Source organism: Delphinapterus leucas, chromosome 5 (genome assembly GCF_059928025.1).
Source record: "Delphinapterus leucas isolate spDelLeu-1000000601 "Yukka" chromosome 5, BTC_Dleu_Yukka2, whole genome shotgun sequence".
Classification (NCBI taxonomy): domain Eukaryota; kingdom Metazoa; phylum Chordata; class Mammalia; order Artiodactyla; family Monodontidae; genus Delphinapterus; species Delphinapterus leucas.
Window position 1 is genome coordinate 90,260,822 of NC_143133.1, and position 17,839 is coordinate 90,278,660.

The window sequence follows — 17,839 nt, forward strand, 5'->3', positions numbered from 1 at the left end:
TGCAACCTATTCCAACCTTCATTACCAGAGCAAATAATGAAATAAATTTAAAGCAATCCATACTCCAGACTTTAAAACTACTAACAAATCTTTATTCTTTGCATAAATACCATTTCATAGTAAACTATTTTTAACTTTACCATTTAAAAAAAGACATTCTAAGTAATACTAAATACAACAGGAATAATAAAGTATTGAATTATGCCCTTTAAGTCACTTACTTTTGCAATTAAGATTCTCTGAACTGGTTCAGAGTCATCAAAAACCACAAAACCAAAATTTGGAAGCTTTCCCCCAACACCCTTGGTATTGATGCGAAGTTCCACAACGTTTCCAAAACCTGTGAAAATATACATTACACCAAGGGTTAAATAGTTTAACAGAATATTTTGTGACTTTAATTGTTCAGGATGAAATACCTTAATCTCCTTGATCCATTTCAAAACAAAAGTTGCAAGCTGCTATACCCAGTGACAATTAAGGTACATTCACTCTTACAGGTCATTCACTTAAGATGCCAATAAAAACTAGCTTGTTTTGTCACCCTTCTGCATCTTTATTACTCCTTTCTAAAGGGAAGTTACCTACACAGTTTCAGAGAGACAATGTTATTTTCTATTTCTGACTTGAATTTGCCAGATGAATCCCATTTCCAAATCTAAGACTGATTCATCCAGCTCTTTCTTCTAACCTCTACAGAATCAGGCAAGTCAACACTCAGTAGAGTCACTGAGAAACATCTGGTACAACCTTCTACACCCTTCTGATCAAGGTGATTAGCACCTAGAGATATACATAGTACAGAGAGGTAAATGTTTTTTTAAAAAATCCTCAATACACTATGAAAAGAGTTCTCTTCTCCTCCTGCTTAATTTTACAATAAAGCAAAATAAACTACTTACTCATGAAGAACTCTTTCAGTTCATTTTCATCAATATCGTGTGGCAAGTTACCAACAAAGAGTTGATGACTATCTGGATAGCGAATTATTCTACGGTTATCAGCTTCATTCTGTTCAATATCTCCTCTGCCTGAGAAAAGGAAAAGAGCAGATATTAAAGTTTACAATGTCATACAAAAAACAGCTCAAAGCAATGAATGTAAAAAAAAAACAACTTGATATTCCTGTTTTAGTTTATTTAATAAGCTCCTTCAACAGAGGTGGAAATGCCTATTATTAGTAGGTTAGTTAGAAAAAAACATAACACTGACTAGATTGCTGAAGTCCCTTCTTCTAGGTCTACTGGTCTGATTATATGAAAGCCAAATACTAGCAGTACAAGTATTCCTCCTTAACCAAACTCTGGCCATCACTGAGAAACCAAATAGATTTCAGATAGTGAGGTATACTTGTACTAAATAATTGTTTAGTATTTTGAAATTCACAAATTAATCTTTGGTTGTATGAAATTATAGCCAAATCCATAAATTTAATAGCAATAACATCTCATTTATATAGCCTTTTATACACATAAGAGTGCTCTTATATGTATATATATAAAATCTTATTTGATCCTCCCAATGACACAAGGAACACAATGAGGCATATAAAGAAAGGCATCACACAGGAAAAATGTGTGTAGTAACTGAATGGTGTAAGAGAAGCTCATGATTTAAGGGTCTCACCCGAGATCATAAACTCAATCACTGACAAAGCTGGGATAAACCCCAGCTCCCATGACTTATAGCACATCACTTATTTTACTTTTGTGGGAAAAAATTACATTTTCTAAATTTGATGTATACATCTCCCACCTCCTCCCAAAAGCAATCTAAACATACTTATAGAATTCAAACAGAGGTTCTACATATATTAGCTAACAATGGAAACAAGTCAAAAATCATGACAACTTACTTAATACCTAAGACAATCAAAATAAGAAGAATCAGGGTGTGCTTACTGTTTATCTGTGAAGAGATAAGAGTGCTAAGTAAGAGAGTAGGTTATTGGCAGCTTGGTTTTGAATTCTTAGAACCAGTGACAATAACCAAATAAAATGTGTCTCTAAATTCTTTTACACCTTCAAAATACATGTATGTCTCTATGGCATGTCAACTAATCTTCCCCTCAAAGTTGTTTTGCCCAGGCTATATTTAGCAGGTTACTTAAGCCTTTAAGCAGTTTGGTACTAAAAAGATTTGCATATAAAACACATTATAATTTTTTTTAAATCTTTTTAAGTTCGGTCTTCAACTTTTCAAGTGCTTAAGTGCTGAAGGCCACAGAAGGGGCTGACTCACCTGGTCTTGGTCCTCTAGGAGGGAAACCAGGTCGTTCTCTAGGTCGCTGTTCACGCACACGAGGTGGCTGAGACTGAACTTCTGGTTTAGCTTCCACTCTCGGCTAAAATACAAGGGAAAAAACACATTATAAAGAAACACATTCCACAGGAGAAAAACAACTAAAGAAACAACCAAGGCATAATGGTCATTTTAAGTTCAGAATATTTTTAACATAGTGTCCTATATATGTGAAACATAAATTTTTATAAAGATATTCTGTACCAATCTAGGACTGTAGGGTAAATTTTATTTTCTCACTCAAGGCTATAACTCACAATAAGCTGCTTTTTATTTACAACCATATTTTTTCAATAAAGTTACATCCACATTGAGATAGCATAAAAGGTATCGCTACAAAATTCAAAAATGCAAGATGAGCCACTCCATGTAAATACATATACAAAATAAAAAGCCATCTTTATCTTAAGAAGACAAGAATATATGACACATCCTTTCTAATTCTCTAGTATGCTGCCCTTCAAATTTAATAGTGCTCGGCAATATCTTCTAAACCCCATCCCATAATTTTATTTTAAAAAATCCATATTTTGATAGTTCAAAATATACAATTTAGTGTACTCTACCATCTAAAAATACTATCTTTAAGTTAAAATGCACATTAAAAAAAAACAAGATAGGAACGTGTTGATAGCATCTCAAATAGTCAAAGAAGTCCTTTAGCTCCCTATTGTTCTTCCTAATGGGGGAGGTGTGCGTTTATTTAAGGACTGACCCCAACAATATTTCTTAATTAATTCTTGGGGGTGGCAGGGGAAGTAATAGTTCATTTTAAGGTACTCTCCAAAAGTTTCTGCTAACTGCTAAATTGAACACATATATTTAAAGTAACTATGCTAAAAACAAAATGACATCCGCATCTACTATTACCTTTTCCTTAATACATTGGCATTTTCAGTATTCCCAACCTCTTCAGGCTGTGTCTATTGCCTAAATATTTATGGTCCGAGGAAGAGACAAAATACACGCACCTGCAAAGGATGCTGAAAACCCTCAGCAGGAATATGAAGAATGTATCCTCAAATCAGAAAGCTAGTAATTTCAGTCCTATCTTTATGGCTGATCATCTCTGAGTACCTCAGCCCAGGCAGTGGCTCAAACTCTTTCATAATTTATATAGCTGGGATATTATAATTTGCAAGGACACATTTTGATACAAAGAGATACGTTTCTTTCAAAAACAACCATTTGTTATAATTTCACCCACTGTAACCAAAAGGTACATTATCTCCTACCCTAGCAGTTTTTAACAGATTTGCCTGTCTCCCCCAATTGTTTTTCTTCCATATAGATTTCCCATTTCCCTCAAAATGAAGTTGCTTTCCATGTTCTAGAATTTTGCTAGTTAAAAAAAATTTTTTTAATGTTTAATTTCCCCAGGTTTTTAGTATGTATTTATTCCTACAATGACCATATCTTATTTCTACACCAGATAAAGAACCAAGCACAGTGCCATCAGACATAGATGTTCAGTAACTATTGGTTCATTTAAAATTAAATTACATTTTTAGTTCTCTAACAAAACATGTAGGAGAATGTTCTATGCCTGACCAGGGGACCTAAGTTACAGCCCTGAGACCACTTCTATCTGTATTTAGAATTTAAGACTACATAATAATTTGACCGAAAATGTGATGCCTGAAAAAGGTAGTTATTTAGAAATTTCAGCTAAGCAGGGCAGGGCCTAAAAGCAAAACTTACTTCAGTATGAAAGTAAAACAGAATTAAAGGAGATTCTCTAACAAAGTCTGACGAAGCTAGTATGTTTAATAAATTAATAAAAATAGCAAATGTACACCTTTTAATTTAAATGTCTCAGAAAAACCTCGACTCATTCAAACCAAGAAAAAGAATTCTGGCTGACCGATTCAGATTCTTTTCAAAACATATTACTGAAACAAAACTAACTGCAAGTAACAAAACAAAAAAGTTCTTCATTATCCTTTAAGGATTTAAAATTAAAAAACACAAATTTAAGTAAGTGCCAACATCTTACAAATAAGCCACACATTAATTTAGCAACCTGACTTTTAGATATTAGATGATGCCAATATAGAAAAAATGAGACCAAAAAAAGTTATCAAAATTTCTTTCAGTAACTGATTACTGTATGTCAACTAAGCCAGCTGTACACTTACAATTCTTCAGGCTCAATTTCATGAAAACTATTTGCTCCAAGGAGGTAAAAATAACTAAGATACCACATACTACTTTAGGGCCTTACAATTAATTCCATGCAACCAAAAAGTGTGCTCACATGACAAATTCCACAAATGAAAATCAAATAGAATATGAAATAAACATGAAACCATCAAATCAACTCAACAGCAGGTAAAACCACAACTAATATGTACTTCAACTGCACATAAGCTATTTAAATGAACTAATCGACTTCTAAGAAATTTACCAAGAAATTAACTTACCTACTTCTAAATTAATGCCTACCAATACCCTGGAATTAGATTTAATTCTCCTTTTATTAATAATCTATGCTAAAAGTGTTAAGGAAATGGATACTACACCAAAGTAACAAAATAAAATCGAAGGGTTTATTAAATCAAGTGGAAAAAATCATGAATCCATTCTAACATAGCTTAAGGAGATCAGAAAGTTCTTTTAAGGTTTAAATTATAAATGTTTAAATTTTTGTTTTAATAAGGGGGTAGGCTGGGAATCACAGTCTCTTACAATTTTTTTTTAAAACTTAAAAAAATTTTTCCCCCTGGACAAGAGGTTAGGATCTAATATAATGTAATTTAGACATGGCTTAGACACAGCACTCTTCTTTGATGTAAATAGAGATACATTCCCCTCCAAGGGCTAAAGAAACCTATAGGCTTCCATGAGTGTCCAACTGCATAAATTCGAAGCCCTACTTTTTTATTTACATAGCTATCTGACCTTGGGTGAAGTTCTCTAGCCCTTAATTTACTTATCTGTAAAACAGGAATAATAACAGTAACCATACTCACAGGGTGGTTGTGAGGATTAGATAAGAATAAATATTACGTGCTAGTGCTTTGCGCAATGCCTGGTGCCACACTAAAGGTGTAAGAGGTATAAGCTACTCTAACTTTTAACTAGCAGTGAGTTTAAAATAAATGTAGCCAACTCTCTGAAATTAAGTAACAACCCAAAGGATTCCTAATGCAAATCTGATAAGAAACCAAGCATTTCAAAAAAAAAAAATCCACAAGTCACTTATTGAGTCTTCAGATGGGTAGAAAAGCAGTCAATACAAGGCAAATTAATCTTCTGCGTTAAGACAGAATTCTAGTTTGTGATCTGAGGTAATTACTCAATATTTCCTGAATATCTAGCTGAAAAAAAAAAGGTATCACGAGGTCATGTATTCTATTACGTAGCTGATTATGCACACAACACCAGAAAGGCTGTCTATTACTAGCTACTTTTGAAATCTCAAAGTTTCACTGTTTAGAGCATATAAAGAGGTATATAAACACAATTTTATGTGCACTAACCATTCTAAATGTAAATTTTCTAGTGGAACGAAGTTTGATTCAAAATGTAGGGGAAAGTATTGGACACCCTATAACTATGCCTATTAACTTTAGAATTTAGTTAATTCTACACTATACCTAATAAACTTATTAGGTAGCCAGTGTCTTATTTTCAATGTTTTTGAAAGCTCTGAAATGGGTAAGATGACAAACAGACAAAAAGCAGAATACTAGAATGATTAGTTAAGGTGAACACTACAGTCATAAGTTGGTACAGGCTTCAATTAAACAGTATGAACCACTTACAGACTGAAAGCTTAGGCAGTGTATTTTTTTTAGAGTTTTTTCTATTTTTAAAAAACAATGATTCTTTATAATGCCATACTACTTTGTGCCTTTCCAAATTTCTTCCCTAAAATATTTTTGCTAAATAAAATTCTAAATTTTTAAAAAGGATATTTTTTTGGTTATTTTAAGAAGGCTGTTAAATGACAATATATATTGGTAAAACTAACTTAATCTGTATTTGACACACCCAAACCCCAAATACCACCTATGTAGATGATGAATGGAGATTTGGCAATTAAAGTGGGTGCACTGACATTTAATACAATTTTTTTGTATATTTAATCCATAATTTGATTGACTCATTTTAAAAAGTATAAAAAAGATAAGCAATTGGCAATGTAACAAGGATACAATCCAATGTGTTCACAGATTGGTTACCTGTGAGACTGGTGCTTTAACATGGGGTGGAATTCCAGAGGAAGAAACAGTACCACTAGGAGGCAGGTTTTTACTGGTCACTGAAGCCCAGGAGAAAGCCTGCAGGAAATGCAACAAACCTAGACTACTAATCATGGAAAACCACCAACATTCCTATAGGGAAACTTCCAAATATATATTTTCTTTTCATTTCTAAACTACTGTTCTATATTGGAGGACTCCTAAAAGAAAGGCACACACACACATGCCAGTCTATGTGCCAGCTTTCAAAATCTCATTATGCAAGATTATTTGACTGTTTTGTCTGAACTACTAAATAAATCCACAAGCAAGTTCCTATATGCTCTAAAGAGATGAGCAAGTGGCAAACAAAACCACTAACAACTACACATGCTAGAAAAATAAGAACCTAACAGAACCAATTTCTTTCCCCTTTTGGGGGAAGATAAGGTGTTGTGATGGTGTCAAGGGGAGAGGGGAAGGATAGGAAAGAAGAAAGTACTAGCTGGAAAGTTTAACAGACATTCACAAATTGAACAAGGAATCTCCTTCTCTCACTACGCAAATATACTTTAACCTTCTACTTTACAGAAAGATAAAACGTGTTTTAGGTAGGTTTAAATGATACACTATGGGTGTCACTCATGTTTCCAAGATAGTTTAATTGGTGTAGTAAGGAAATTGTTCCCATTTAAACCAGAAATAACTTGAATCACTTCTCTTAGCAATAGGCCAACTTGTTTTAAGTTGGCAAATTGCATGACTCCTGTTGCATCCGTGCATAGAGGACTTAATAGCGAATGGAAGAGCAACTCTCAGTTTTAGTACATGGACTAGAAGATACTAAACACTGCACACAGACAAGGATTAATCTTAAATTTTACCCTGAGGGGTGTTTTTTAGGGGGTGAAAATATAATAAAATTTCCTCAGAATTACCAAAAAAATCCCCACAGCTTCTTTCATATACATAAAAACAGCATAGCTTACTATTAAACAATTTAATTAACAGAACAAAGGTCATGCTTCATTAATGGCACCAAGTAAGACAGTGTGACGTCACAGGTGTGAAGAGCTCCTCTGCTCTAACCTTTGGTGGTTCCTGTGGCAGAGACACAGGCTCAGCGGGAGGAGGAGAAGCGGACTTCTCCTCTAAGTCCTCCAAGTTCTTCTCCTCCGCTTGCGGTTTCTGCTCTTCAGTCTTTGTTTCAGATTCTGGCTCAGGTTCAGGTTCATGAGACGATTCTTCCAATGGCTCCTCTATGCCATTACTACAATAAAATATTTTGTTCACTTTTCAGTATGAGTGAAATGATCAATTCAAATAAAATTCTGCATTTCTAATTTAATGGGCATAACTAGTAATAAGCTGTTTTGAAGCAAAAGTCCATTAAGAACTAGAAGGCAGAGGGAATAATACTCCCAAGCAGCATTTCTTTAACATAATTTAAAAACTGGATTACTAAAAATGTTTACTTTAATACTAACTGTAAACAAACCGCATATTCAAAAAATAAAATGCTTACTCTCTGTTGTCCCAAACACAATGCATTATCAGCAAATGATCAGTTTTGGGCCAAACCAAATTCAATTTTTCAATTAAATAAAACAATGCTTTCCATATAGAATTTACTTTGCATATACAGAGTAAATTCTCAAATGCTGGTTTCACAGCTTTAGCAAAATTTACTTTCAACAATAATTCTAGGAACAAAAACCAGCTTGCAACTACATTATAGTTTAGACCAAATTTGGCCTTGCAGACACTATTCTTACGTCACAGGGTGAGCTTCATAGTAACCACTGCTAGCATTTTCTTGCACAGGTTCTGGAGATGGTTGCCTTTCTTCTTGCTCCTCTTCTACTTCATCTTCTGATTCTGAAAATACATAATATACTGTATCTCGTCTTAAGAGGATTTAATACACAATTTGATATATGTATTTTTAATGTTTAAAGAAGTCATGATATTTCTTACAAAGGCACTTAATTGCAATATTCCTTGTTCTCTTAAACTGAAGAGCAAGCCAGATGAATTTTTGAATTTACTCTATTTTTTAAAAAGGCCTATTAGTAACAGGGAAGGGTAGGAAAAAATGCTATTAAAGTCATAACTCAGTTTCCTTCATCACATCGATTCAATGGAGGAATAATGGTAAAGAAAAGGAAACAAGCTGATGTATATCAATGGAAGATCAATTAGTTAATTATGGTATAGCCAAAAAAAAAAAAAACCAAACCCAGCCAACAAAGATATATTAAGTGAAAAAAAGCAAGCATTGAGCCAGTGTACTTCCACTTTTATAAAAGTACTGATCAGTATGGAACACAACAAAAGTCTATAATAGGCACCAAACTCTTGGTTATCTATAGAGGATGAAATTGAGGGAAAATTTTCACTTCCTATGTATGATTTTTATGTAATTTCATATAATGAACGATTTCTTTTATAACAAGGACAAGAACAAAAAGGAGAAAAGGAGTTTGACTCAGTTACGACAGAGGCAAATTTCTTTAGTTTCACACTTTCCATGTCCTTAAAGAGTACTGATACTGACAAAACCCTTATATTTTCAAAGTAACCTCACCTTCATCAAGTTCTGGTTCAGAATCACCAAATACTTCATCTTCATAACGAAACATATCATTGTGAACATAAAACTTATTTGGAACAGATCCCTATAAGAAAACAACATCCAAATATTCCATAAATACCCATAAATGTGGTATTACATAAATACAACAAATAAACACAATTTCTATTTTAATAATACAGAAATGATATAGACTGAAGATAATTTTCCAAAGTTGAACATGCTCTGATGTTAATATAAATTACAGAAGATCACTCAAGGAATACTGAAACTCAAGAAATGGGTACTCAATATAAAAGAACCAGGACCAATTAACAAACAGAATTTTTCCATTTTGTTTAATATGTAACCTATTAAATAATAACACACTTTTAATATTATTTCTATAATCTTAATCATCTATTTACACATTAGTATCAGGATCTCATTTTTACTTCTAAATAGTCAAAGCACACACACAAAGCTCAAATAAATTAATCAACAGGTCATATTTCTCAAAATATGTTACATGCATACCTATGCCTGCAAGAAGAAACTCTGGCCACTTCAAGCAACTAGTAACAGTAAAATGAAATCACGTAACTGAAAATTAATTGAAATGAAAACTTACTTCAGGAGCCAGAACAAAGGTTTGCATAAACTTCCTCTCTGGCTGTCCACTATTAGACAGCAAACCCATGACCTGGACCACTACTCCATCACTCAAGGTTGCATGAGCATCCACATGACGAATTTTAGTATGACATTCGCTGAAGTTCAGAGATAATACTTTGTGGTGTATATCCTTTATTAGGAGAAGAAGGTGGGGTGGAAATACAAACTCATGATACTGCATTACCTATTAAATACTACAGACTTTGATTTCCTTGCAACTCTAGAATATTAACGGCCTCATTTGAATCCATTCCACCATGCTAGGCATTACTGACAGACTAATGTTCCTAGAACCACTAGTTTCAACATGTCACCTCTCTATACAAGAAATCACAACGGCTGTCTCATATTATAGGCTTTGTGCAGCTTTCTCCCACTGTTTCATATTAAGTACTAGTCATTCACGTAAACTGTGTTGACTACTCCTTGACCTCGCACCTAACTTTACTGCTTGTCTGCTGATGCCATTTCTCCTACTTTCAATTTCCTCTTGTTTGGTAAGGCCAAAACCTATCATTCAGAGTCTGCTGGAAGTCCCACATCCTCTACAAAGTCATAAGGAGTATATACTCCTATGCACTCCTGTAACATAAGGTTTAGACCACATTTCTATAAATGCTATACATTGTCTCAACTATTTCATGTATAAAATACACCAAGGATATTAAAATGTTCCATTTTCTCTTTTGTATCCATGCCAGTGTAATACCTGTGCTTCGTACAAAATCAATGTTTGTAAGAACTCAAAGCACATCCCATGACTACTGTAACATAATTCTAGTATAGCTGATTACATTCAAAAAGAAATCCACTGGCACAAGAAGCTATTTTCCAAATCTCTATCTTACCTCAAAAAAAAAAAAAACAAAAAAAACAAAACCTAAAGTAATCTAAAATGCATATGAAATTGATACTTACATTTTGGCCATAAACTGCCTCCTGGGGCTTTCCACTAGCATCTACTCCACCATGAACATAAGAAGAATTCCTGCCATAAAACCTGTAAAACCATTGATAATGACTGACATTCAGTTGTGAAGAGAAGTGTAAGAGGCAGTAGAGTTCTCGTGTCAAACGGACCTAGTTTCCAGGTCAGGTTCTGTCACTCATTAGCTATGTAATCTTGAGACTTACAGTCCTCAAAGTTCAGTTTCCTTGGTTATAAAACAGAACAAGAGTAACTTCTCCATAGAGTTGTTGTAAGGATTAAATGAGTAATGACACAGAATTCTTAGTGTGCCTGGCACACTAAATATACACTCAGTCATTAGCTATTCTCATCTAATTCTTACCATATCTATATTTTGTTAAGTGGAAAAATGAGATATTCAAAATATATTCTAAACACTGATGCTGTAGTTAATTTACCCTTTTTTTCCCCGTCAGATACAAAAACTCAATTATCTAAATTTGTTTGGGAATCAGATACTGTTTAACATTCATTCTCCTGAGAGTTCCAAATGATTACTAATTCCAAAGGCTTAGGTTAAAAGTTTAGATTTAAATTAATTGTAATAGTTCAGAGACTAAGTTAAAAAAAATCTACATTATTTCGGCATCTAATTTCTCAATTATATTTTTATACTGCTCTTAAAGTACATGACAAATTAGTGTTTCTCTGGTATTACCTAAAGCAATTAGAATTAATATCTTCCTAAATTAAGGTTATCAACATGCAAAGTTAATTTTTTCGTAAAGAGAACTCAGCTCCTATTGTAATAAAACATGTAAGACTTCCTCCATGCCAAGCAATGTTCTCAGTGCACTACATACATATTGATTCATTTTACTCTCCTAACACCTCAGGAGTAAGTGCTATTATCTAAATGAACAAACTGAAGTTCAAAGAGGTTAAATTAACTTCTCAAAGGTCACACACCTATCAAGTTGGGGCAGCTGGCTCCAGAGTCCATGCTTTTAACCATTACCCATATTTTTAAGTTTATATTATTTTCTCTCATGTACTACTGGCAAGCATGTAAACAGCTATCATTTTTCTGGAGGACAATTTAGCTGTATAAGAAAAGCCTTAGAGATAGTCATACCTTTGACTTAACAATTCTACTTCTAGGAACTTAGCCTAAGAAAATAACTAGAAAGGTGCACAAAAATGCATGTGTAAGGATATTCATTAGTGTTAATAGGTGAAAAATTAAAACTAAATGTTCATTAACAGGGAAATCTGTTACATAGCTAAGTATAAAACAGAAGTTTGTGCTGTTATTTGAAATGATGGTAGAGAGCCTTGTTTTTCCTTGTTAAAAAAAAAGAAAGCTAAAAATGCTAATGCCTACATTGTGAAGACTAAATTTCAGATAATAAAAGGCCTTATTAATTCCATTCTCCCTCAAATTCACATACCCTGTCAATAAGAATGTTTATTTTTATAATAGAAAATGTACAGGTATTCCTTTTGATGGGGGGGACGGGACAGGAGGAGGTGGTAGTTATATAAAAATGCCCCCGGGATAACATAGGGAGTATTACACACAGGTTTAACAATGGAGGGGCATAATGCAAAGTAAAACTTTAGAATGCCCAGCATGATTATATAAAGAGAACCTATAGATAAAAGAATAAGTCCTTTTAACAGTCTTTCCCACATGAAGTGACAATGGTATATTTATCCTTAACTCATTTGGCTAGTGTGTTCTACAACAAATGTTTGCAGAGCCTAATACTTACAAAGGTCTCACTTATCTTCCACCTGTTAAAATAAACCAGGTAGAACAAAAATTATAAATACTACTCATAATATAAATCAATTTTATTTCAATCTCTGGGAAAAAAGAACCTTACAGATGTCCAACTCTTGCCAAAATAGTAAACAAGGCTACTGTTGCTGTTTTACCAAGGAATACTATCTTGTGGATCAATCAGAAGTAATTTTCACAAGTATGATCACTTAACTGATTCATTTCCTAACAATGCTAAAGACAACTCAAAAAAACCCCCAAAAAACAAAAAACCCCAAAGAACAAAAAACAAACTTAAGTCTGTGATTTCAATAGACTAGAACCCATTAGTTGGTCAAGTCTGTGGTTTTTATAAAAAAATGAAATATAAAACACCAAGAGTATGTAATTGTGTATATGTATGTGATGTGTACAGATGTGAATGTGTTATATAATGGGATATAATGTGAGGTGTTTTCCTTACTATAGATTTGAGTCAAAAAAACTTGAAAAACACTGGTTTTAAGCCATCAGACTGTTAAAATACCGGGCGTGCTTTGCAAAGGTACTGTCAGGACATAAAACAGGAAAGACAAAATTTATATGTAGTCATATTCAAAAAAATAAAACCAAATAAAAATATCAAATATGCAATTAAAATTTACCTGTGTAAATATTCTGGAGCTTTATTCAGCAAAGTATAATATTGCCTCACAAACTCCCGCCCTACAAGCAGCGGACTGGGCTTCTCCATAACCATTTCTTTGCTGCACAATGTCAAATGCTAAGGGAGCAAACAGAAGAATAATAACTATTAAAAGTCATCTTTGTTAAATTCCATGAAGTAAATCTTCTCAGCCATTCAAATGAAAATAAAGAAAATATCATTTGTTAAAAAGTAACAACAACAGCATAATAATAAATTCCAAACAGCTACTGATAATCTCCAACATCTGCCATCTCCCCTTTGTCTCTACTTCTTGATCTCCCTATCCTTCAATACAGGGGGAAGTAGCATAGTTCTCTTTCTAATTCCCAGGAGTCCCAGCGCTGTCTCAGACTAGGGGCACCATAATAAAGTCTTCCCACGCATAGTATCTTTTTCCTTTGGGGACCATTATCTCCTACATTCCTGGATTCCAACAGTTTATTTTTGAAAACTAGGCAGAGGGCACAAATCAGGACTTGGTGATTACATTTATCACAGACAGTACTCATTTTTGTCTTCTTTGTACTCTCACCTTCTAGGGATTAATTTCACTGTTTTCAACATGATAATGATTATGATTAAAAATCAGCAATAACCTCAACACTCAGATAATGGTTTTTTAAATTTGGTGTATGTCTTTCTAACCTTTCTTGCTATTAATTACCTAATTACATGCCAGGCACTGTTTACAGTAAATGGGATAACCTAGTGAACAAGACTCTAGCCCTCAGGAGTATATAGTCTGTCATGGAATATAGACAAGCAAACGGAATAGAACAGGTTAGGTGCTATGATAAAGTATTTCTAAGCCCAAAATCTCAAAGATAACGTCAAGGAAATCAAGTACAAAATAAAAATAGAAACACAACCTTTCATCATTTAAAGTAAATGATTTATATGTTTATACCCCCTCAAATAGTAAAAATTATAACATTAGGAATTGGAGAAAAGGGAAGAGAAAAAAAGAAAATTTGAATATTACTTGTTTAAATACATATATATATATATATATACTATATACATGTGTGTATCTACTGGGTAAATCAGGATGCAGTTTAAATTCCTGTTAACAAATAAATTTCAACGTAGCTTTCTTTTTCTTTTCTTTTGGCTGCACCACGTGGCTTGCAGGATCTTAGTTCCCTGACCAAAGATCAAACCCACACCCTAGGCAGTGACAGCACGGAGTCCTAACCACTGGACCGCCAGGGAATTCCCTCAAAGTAGGTTTCCTTTAAACAAAAAATTTCACAAAGATAGCCCACCATAATCATTACAATTGTGATGCTGTTTTTAATAAAAAAAAAACAGATACCAGCCATAATGGAGCCTACAGATAAAACTCTACAATTCTAGTGACTCCCAACTCAACTTTTACATAATGCTCTATTAGGTTCCTCGTTTCTCTTTTTCAACTGTCTTGCAACTCTCATTCGATATTAAAAAAAAATGTGTTTACATTTTTATATAATTCCTAACTCCTTTCAAAAATAATTAACTGCTTCCAGTGGCAGGGTCTGGGGAAGGCACAGTGGCAAGAAGCCCTTGAAGCAGCCCAAGAAGCAGGCCAAGGAGATGGAAGAGGACGATAAGGCTTTCAAGCAGTAACAAAAAAAGGAGAAGAAGCTGGAGGTAAAAGTGAAGGCCAAGGGGAAGGGTCCCCTGGCCACAGGTGGAATTAGGAACTCCTGCAAAAACTAAGCTGTTCTTTATGCCTCAGGTGATGGTGACCCTTACTTCCATTGCTGTTTAAACACCTGAATTCTCTTCCATAACATCTGTTGCCACCTCTAGCTAGAATGAAGGGTTGTCTTGGAGCCTGTGGCACTTTTTTTTTCTTAAATGTTCATACAGTGGCTCATCTCTTCTTTAGCCACTTCTACCTTAGCTGTGAGGTCAAAGTAAACCCATCCCAGAATCCTGCCAGTCTGCTCTTCAACCTTTGTTCTACCTTGAATTCTGTACCACCTACAATCAAACCAACTCAATAAAAAAAAAAAAAAGTTAATACACAAAGTAGAATCAGATACTGTCATTTCAGGTGCCATTAGTTTCCCCCAAACCGAAAAACCTCCAAATAGATGAACAAATTCTAATGCATAAAAGGACTCTCAGGACTTCCTTGGTGGCACAGTGGTTAAGAATCCACCTGCCAAAGCAGGGGACACAGGTTCGAGCCCTGGTCCAGGAAGATCCCACATGCCGCAGAGCAACTAAGCCCGTGCGCCACAACTACTGAGTCTGCACTCTAGAGCCCATGAGGGGCAACTACTGAAGCCCACGCGCCTAGAGCCTGTGCTCCGCAACAAGAGAAGCCACTGACAAGCTCACATGCCGCAAACTAGAGAAAGCCCGTGCGCAGCAACGAAGACCCAACGCAGCCAAAAATAAATTATTAAAAAACAAAAAGAACGCTCATTTGCTACATTTAAAGTAATGAAGCAGGGGACTTCCCTGGTGGCACAGTGGTTAAGAATCTGCCTGCCAATGCAGGGGACACAGGTTCCAGCCCTGGCCCGGGAAGATGCCACATGCCGCGGAGCAACTAAGCCCATGTGCCACAACTACTGAGCCTGCACTCTAGAGCCTGTGAGCTGCAACTCCTGAAGCCCGCACGCCTAGAGCCCGTGCTCTGCAACAGAAGCCACCGAAATGAGAAGCCCATGCACCGCAACGAAGGGTAGCCCCCGATCACTGCAACTAGAGAAAGCCTGCCCACGCACAGCAACGAAGACCCAAAACAGCCAAAAGTAAATAAATAAATTTATAAATAAATAATTTTTTTTAATTTAAAAAAGTAATGAAGCAAAGAAACAGTATTTTTATTTTGAATGATGGGGAAGGTTTAAGAACAGTAGATTCACCTAGTAAAATTTTATAAAATAACAAAAATGTGGAAATTTTACAATTTAAATACTGTAACAACTGATTTAAGCTGTGGGAAGATACTAACTTACCCTCTGAATAAAATAATTATGTACAAAATAATTTTGTTCAAATGGTTAATGACAAAAATACTATTAGGGATTGTTTCTGGGTTTGGAGATTCTTGTATTTCCTTCTTTTTTTGCCCAATTTCCAGATTTTCTACAGTGAGACTTTGTTATTTACCCCAATTTCCCATCACATTTATAAAGTACATATTCACCTACCATTTTTGTCACCTACATATAACCAAAGTGAAAAAAAAAAAAAGGTACCAATACACATATCAATGTCAGAGAAAGGTCAAAATACACTAGAGTTACTGTAACAAAGTTCGGGAGAGGCTTCACATTGCCCACTACCTATATAGTCACTAAGGTTGATGGCCATAAGGCCATGATATCAATTTAGATCAGAGAGACAGGCAAAGGAGATGGGCAGTGGAGGTAACTTTTACTTGATTAACTCAATAAATTATTATTTATTCAAAAAAGGCTAACCTGAAAAGTGAACTTCAAATGGTGAACAAGATAAGGCAGTGCTAATCTGGTAAAAGCTTAAACAAATAGCTATACATAAGGGGCTATGCAGAGTACACTTTTTTAAAGTTACGGGGAGGCTCTCCCAGGGAATGATAAAATGAAATGAAGAGGTTACTTAGAGGATGGTGTTTCAGTTAACTGCACTGACTTAAATGTAACTTACAGATCAGTTTCTTGTTTAACTGATTTAGTGACTCAATTTAGAAGGCTAAAATATAATCGACTGATGGAAGTGAACTCCATCAACCAGAAAGTAAAAGTATAGAAGGGGAAAAAAGCAACCTCACTGACTTACCTACTTTTAACAACAGGTTAATTTATGTATTCTACAGAAACAATTGCCATCTTCCAGTGTTCTCCCCTGGAGGAGGGAAATTTATTCACAGCGAAGAACCCAAGTCATAGGCAAGCAATTTCTGGGATTTGGGTCCTTCTATATATATGTGTGTGTGTATATATACACAGATATATAAATACACACACACACACACATCCCTCTGAACATGAAAGTATGAAAGGTTTTAACTGTCTAAGGCCATGAAAAAGTCATGACCTTTAATTCACAAATTGAGAAGCGATCTCTGGTCAAGCCTACAAGACTATACAGTTCAACAAAGATAGCCAAGATTTAAGGATACTTATGTACAAAAAGAATCTTCAGAGACTATTGGCCTCTAGCACCTTCAAAGAAAGAGCAATTATCATTTAACACCTTTTTATAGAAAGTGAAATTCCATGTATTAAGCCCCGCTTTCCCACAAAACACTTGAATATATGGAGACTGCTGTCATACTGGGATGTACAATGTAAAATGTACTCTTTTCCTGTCAGTTAAAAGCAATATCAATCCTATTTATTCATCAAGATACCAACATGATTACATCTGACTTTCCTTACTATTTACAGAGCTTCAACTACTTCAGAGGCCATTCACTAACTCTGCCCGTAATTCCTGTGTATCTTAATCAACATCCTTTTATTCCTGTCTCTCTTTTTTAATAAATTTGTTTACTTATGGCTGTGTTGGGTCTTCGTTGCTGTGCGCGGGCTTTCTCTAGTTGCGGTGAGCGAGCTTCTCACTGTGGTGGCTTCTCTTCATGCGGAACACAGGCCCTAGGCACACAGGCTTCAGTAGTTGTGGCTTGCAGGCTCAGTAGTTGTGGCTTGCGGGCTCTACAGCGCAGGCTCAGTAGTTGTGGTGCACGGACTTAGCTTCTCCACGGCATGTGGGATCTTCCTGGGCCACGGCTCGA

The 17,839-nt window shown here is 34.9% G+C and overlaps 1 protein-coding gene across 2 annotated transcripts in view; it reads right to left on the reverse strand.

The window, feature by feature from the left end:
- G3BP2 (G3BP stress granule assembly factor 2) overlaps positions 1–17,839 on the reverse strand; it is a 30,758-nt gene that overhangs the window by 3,086 nt on the left and 9,833 nt on the right. Inside the window, exons 2-11 of one of the 2 annotated variants that reach the window (XM_022599385.3) lie at positions 13,076–13,194; positions 10,654–10,735; positions 9,692–9,865; positions 9,076–9,166; positions 8,264–8,366; positions 7,578–7,758; positions 6,489–6,587; positions 2,242–2,344; positions 903–1,031; positions 222–340 (exon numbers count right to left, since the gene is read on the reverse strand). In XM_022599385.3, coding sequence (XP_022455093.1) covers positions 222–340; positions 903–1,031; positions 2,242–2,344; positions 6,489–6,587; positions 7,578–7,758; positions 8,264–8,366; positions 9,076–9,166; positions 9,692–9,865; positions 10,654–10,735; positions 13,076–13,194 — 1,200 coding nt within the window. The remainder of the gene's footprint in view (positions 1–221; positions 341–902; positions 1,032–2,241; positions 2,345–6,488; positions 6,588–7,577; positions 7,759–8,263; positions 8,367–9,075; positions 9,167–9,691; positions 9,866–10,653; positions 10,736–13,075; positions 13,195–17,839) is intronic. The other variant, XM_022599386.3, reaches the window with a different exon arrangement.